The 5,419-nt window shown below is 38.6% G+C and overlaps 1 protein-coding gene across 1 annotated transcript in view; it reads left to right on the forward strand.

The window, feature by feature from the left end:
- Positions 1 to 5,419, forward strand: part of kalrna (kalirin RhoGEF kinase a) — a gene marked incomplete at its 5' end in the record, with an annotated part of 224,213 nt that overhangs the window by 45,406 nt on the left and 173,388 nt on the right. The window contains 5 exon segments of the mRNA XM_014027944.1: positions 1,031 to 1,180; positions 1,255 to 1,404; positions 1,596 to 1,710; positions 4,780 to 4,895; positions 5,026 to 5,148. Coding sequence (XP_013883398.1) covers positions 1,031 to 1,180; positions 1,255 to 1,404; positions 1,596 to 1,710; positions 4,780 to 4,895; positions 5,026 to 5,148 — 654 coding nt within the window.

Here is a 5,419-nt window from a genome sequence, read left to right on the forward strand (position 1 = left end):
GCCTCGCACCGAGGACCTATCCACGTCATCATTTACCCAGAATGCTTTGTGTGTAAATAAAATGGCCCCGTCCGTGTAATATATTTTAAACTTTTAATTAAAAAATGATAAAAACTGAACATCCTACAGTATTTTTACAGTCTTTATTTTACAGCTAAAGTATATGTTTATTATAAAAAGTCTAATGTTACAACTAATTGGGGATCCCTTTAAGAACAAAAATAGCCAAATCTTTTGGAGTCCTGTACAAAGTAAGAGAACTGTTCACTGATAAAGCACTGTTTATGTTGTATAACGCTGTAATTGTTCTACATTTAATTTACTGTATTGAAGTCTGGGGTAAAGCTTGTAAAACTATCACAAATCCTATTTTTATTTTACAGAAAAGCGCTATAAGAGTTATCACTAAAAAAATTACAGTCATCCTTCGAATATATTGTTATATGAATTGAAATTATTAAAATTCTAAGATTTGGTTGATTATATTTTGCTGTCAATGTACAGAGCTCATAAAGGTGTGTTACCTTCCAACATTCAAGTAAATTTTGTTAAAAGACAGAGCTGTTATTATCTTAAGGGAATCGAAATGTTTGTGAAACCCTGGTTCTGTACGAGCCTGAAGGAGCGATCCACTTTAATCCAGGGAATAAGATTATGGAACAGCGTAGAAGATGAGGTTAAAAATGCCAGATCCTTGTATACATATTAAAGATGATAAAATCTAGTATTCTGAGGAAATATAGAGAAGTATAAGTGAATTCATGCTAATTGTTGTTTGAGTTGGTGTTTTAAATTTTGTTTTTAGTTTTTTGTTTTTTCAGTTGTTTTGATTTTTGTTGTAATTACTTTTATTTTGAACATATTTTGGGTATAAAAAGGGGCAGATATAAGATTTATTCTTCTTCTGCTGCCTTTCATTTTATTTTATTTTATTTTGATTGCATGTTTTTTTGTGTGTTTAAAAAAAGATTTATACATGTCTGAAATCTGTCGTTATACTGTTTGTGCCTTTTCTCGTTTCCTCCCCCAGGTGATGCTTCAGGCAGGTCACTATGATCCAGAGGCGATCCGAAACTGTGCTGAGAAGGTGGCTGTGCACTGGCAGCAGCTGATGCTGAAAATGGAGGACCGCCTGAAGCTGGTCAATGCTTCTGTGGCGTTCTACAAGACATCTGAGCAGGTATGCTTCCAGGCTTCACACACACACTCACACAGTTTGGGTCTCCATACAAACAGCTCTGTGTGTCTCTGTAGGTGTGCAGTGTGCTGGAGAGCCTGGAACAGGAGTACCGCCGGGATGAAGACTGGTGTGGGAGTTTTGACAAGCTCGGTAGTTCAGCTGACAGTGACCACTTGCTGCCTCTGATCAGCAAGCACCTGGAGCAGAAGGAAGCCTTCCTGAAGGTGAAATAATGGATTAGTTTAGCTGCTGCTTTGCACTGCATAAAAATGAGATAAAGCTCCTAATTAAGATTTGTAGTTCACTGTGATTTACTGTACATTGTTTTTGTGAAAGACTCAAGTCAGTTTCTTATTGCTGGAGTTGTCATTCAGGATGTGTGTGTCTGTTTTTGCTCTGTACTGGTGTGTTGTAGGCTTGCACGCTTGCTCGAAGGAATGCCGAAGTGTTTCTGAAGTACATTCACAGAAACAATGTGAGCACTCCTGGGGCTGCAGGCCACACCAGAGGACCAGAGCAGCAGGTCAAAGGTGAGCTCCACTGTGGCCCATCCAGCTGCTCTGTCAGCATCAAACCTGCGCCCCAAAGCTTCATCTCACTGAGATGCAACTCGTTTGGCAAAGGTCTAGATTTACTTGCACGCCAAGGCTCACAGTTATGTTTCTTTAAAGTACCAGTAGCTTCGTTTCCAATGCAAATGTGTGCAAAACTTTGTCGATATTCTTTAAATGTCGAAAAAACAGTTTTGCAACTGCAGTGTTTCCATTAAGTAAAAAATGCTATTAAAGTCACGCGTGAATACATTTTTTCTTGCGATAAGTCATTACAAACATGGCGGCGATGGATGTAAACACATAGCATGTTKCTACCACGACACTAGTGCTCATCATCAGAGGAGACGTCGGTGTCTTTTATCGAGGCTTTCCAGAGACAAGTCCCTACTTGGGAGCGGCAACGTTTGCTGTGTTTTTGGGAAATTGTAGTCGCTGAAATTACTACTTTATTTTACTAAGTCTGTGATATTACTACTACTTCTACTTCCTGTTATCTTCTTTGTCGTCGTCTTTTTCACCAGTAGAAACAGCCGGTTGTTGATCACGTGGCTCCCGTGATGCAAAAAAAGTGTTTCCATTAGGGATGTCCCGATACCACTTTTTCACTTCCGATACGATACCGATATTACAACTTTGAGAATTGTCCGATACCGATATTGACCGATACCGATATTGACCGATACCGATATTGACTCGTTACCATAACAGTACAAGTCACACACTTTTACCTATTTTGTAGTGTAAAATCTTAGAAAAGTCTTGATCAAGTCAAACAGTGTAAAAGGGTAGGTATGAGAAAAACTGACCCATTTATTTTTAACCAATGGATCACATACATTTTAAACTGAAGAACATTCTACAATATAATAAAATAAATTTTAATACCCTGAAAAATAAAACATAATAAAAACAAAATGTTCTTTTAAAGTATAAAATAACAATTCAAAATTACTTTGGTTATTGTTTTACTACCTGTCAGCCTGGTGCTGCTTTATGGTGGAAAAAACTGAAGGTGGGGACAAAACAAAAGCCCACATTATTGTCTGTTCAAAGTTAAGAGTCCACAGCTCCAATTTTACTGACTGTAACCAAAACAATCATTGCACTTAATCTTCACTCAAACAAGTGTGTAAACAGATTAAACATCACTCTAATAACAAGAGCAAAAAATAAATAGTAAGAATTAGTCGGTTATTTAAATTGATAGCTACCTTTCTTACTGCTGCATTTTCTGAGCATCATGTGGAGATCAGCCTCTCGCTCCTGCAGGGAGCAGTTTTTATCACTGCTCTCGTCATGTCCCGCTCATATTCCAAAACAAAAGCTGCGCTCTCCTTTCTTCTGTCCATCAATCCCAGAGCTAATCCACGGGATGTCAAAACTGTAAGCATGCTGTCCTCGCTTCTGCCAGCTTAGAACCACCGACCGGAACAGAGAGGAGGTTCTGAAACAGCTCGGCTGTGTGCGGTCACTGGACCGAGGCTGAACCGAGCCGAAACACAAAGCTGCTGCCAGGGTGGAGAGAGTTGTTGCTCCGGTTTAAAACGTTCACGGTTCTGTATTCCCCCTCGGAAAACTCGTGCKTGACAACTTTGCACTTAGCTGCAACTCTGTTTCTGATGAAAACAGAAAGTTCTCCCGACATTCTTGCTAACTTGTTAGCGCAGCATGTTGTTGTGATCACGTGAGCGCTACATGCTGGATCCAAGCGCTGCTGGATAGAAACACTGGAGCGGAGTCAGTGAACTGCTGGAATGGACTGCTTATATCGGAGCGCTTATATCAGACATTTTTTATGCAGGCTGATACAATCCGATTCTCGTTTTTTGGCTGATATCGGACCGATATCCGATATCAATATCGGATCGGGACACCCCTAGTTTCCATTGCAGTTTTGCGAAAAACACCAATTTCGATACGGCCGAAGAACCACCTCATCCTAGCGCAAAAACATTTAGTCAAAAAACGTAATTTTTTAAAAATTGACGTGTTTCCATTGAGCAAATTTATTTTTGAAGTTCTAATTTGCACATTCTCGTGGTCAATGGAAACACAGCTTGTGACATCAAATTTCTGTAATAAATGTGAATGCGTTTTTGGAACGAGAACATTACTAACATATTGCAAAACAAATTTCATGCCATTGAGATGAACAGTTGAGATATTTGCATGTGAATAAACAGGAAGTGATGTCAAAGGGGAATGTCTGCATTTAATCAGAGCGATGCTACAATAATTACAGAAGAATCTGATGTTTCTTTAGATTATTTTGAGTCACTATCAGAAGAGTTTAAATAAGATTGTCTCAATAAACAAAGAATAAACAGTTTCTTTTCTAAAAGAGTTCCCCTTTGATGTCACTTCCTGTTTCACATTGCTGAGCCAAATTTAAGAGAAAAAATGCCAGCTATGAGACAAAATGGGTAAAATCATGTGTATTATGCTAATTTTCCTAAATATAAATGTTTTCTTTGACTTTTTATATTTGAAGGATAAGCATGTCACAGGCCCTTTAACTTTCAACATGCTTGAAAAATGTGTTAAATTTTCTTTCAAAACCATCAGACTCACTGCGGAGGTTTCACACACTTCTGAAATCATCAGGTATATTAAATCCAGCTTTTGAGCACGAGTTGTATTTTAGAACCCTCATCTGACAGAGAACATGACCAGGTTTAAATAATTCTGATGTTAGATAATAAAAAAATAGACTCAAATCTGCAGATTTTCATTTCAAAAGTGTATTTAATCATAATTGTAAGGACATCAATCAACGCGGGTTCAAAGCAGCCTGATGAAGGTATGATATGGGCTGGGGTAGACAGTGAAATAATGTGCACGGCAAATAATCTAGTTGTGCAAGCTGTGCAAACAAAAACTACGATTTTCAAAAATGTGTCGTAAAATACGATGTAAGGCTTCATTAGTCATTTTAGTCACAAATGCTCAGAATTGAGTGAGACTGTGACCTAAAATTGCCATTTTTATTAAAGTGTCTGTGTGTCAGCTGTGAAGTCAGTTGTGATGTTGTGTTTCTGTCTGCAGCCATCTTGAACGAGCTCCTGCAGAGAGAGAACCGGGTTCTTCACTTYTGGACGTTGAAGAAGCGCAGGCTGGACCAGTGTCAGCAGTACCTGGTGTTTGAGCGCAGCACCAAACAGGTGAGTTGTCGAGGCACGTTACAGAAACACCAGGAGCTACAGCTGCCTCCGTTCAGGGTTTAGGTGAAACCAAATCAAAAGGTCTGGTTTGTTTGTGTGTGTTTATAAAGGCATGTTTGTTTGTTTTCAGGCTTTGACTTGGATCCAGGAGACAGGTGAAGTTTACCTGACCACACACACATCACCTGGAGACARCAGTGAGGAAACACAGCAGCTCCTTAATGACTACCATCAGTTCAGACTTACTGCGAAGGTACACTCCTGTACAACTTTGATGGTTCGAATAATTAAATCATCTTTAGAGATTATTTGGTGGGTTTTTTTTAGTGTTTAGTGAAAATCTAATTCAGTTCAGTCAGTTTTTCCACTTTAGGCTTAAAAATCAAATTCAGACAACAAACTGTGTTCAAATCAAACTTGTCATTGAACAACAATTGTTGTTTTTTTAAAGTTACAGCGAGTAAAATAAGTATTGAACACGTCACCATTTTTCTCAGTAAATATATTACTAGAGGTGCTAATGA

Source organism: Austrofundulus limnaeus, unplaced genomic scaffold (genome assembly GCF_001266775.1).
Source record: "Austrofundulus limnaeus strain Quisiro unplaced genomic scaffold, Austrofundulus_limnaeus-1.0 Scaffold701, whole genome shotgun sequence".
Taxonomy (NCBI): domain Eukaryota; kingdom Metazoa; phylum Chordata; class Actinopteri; order Cyprinodontiformes; family Rivulidae; genus Austrofundulus; species Austrofundulus limnaeus.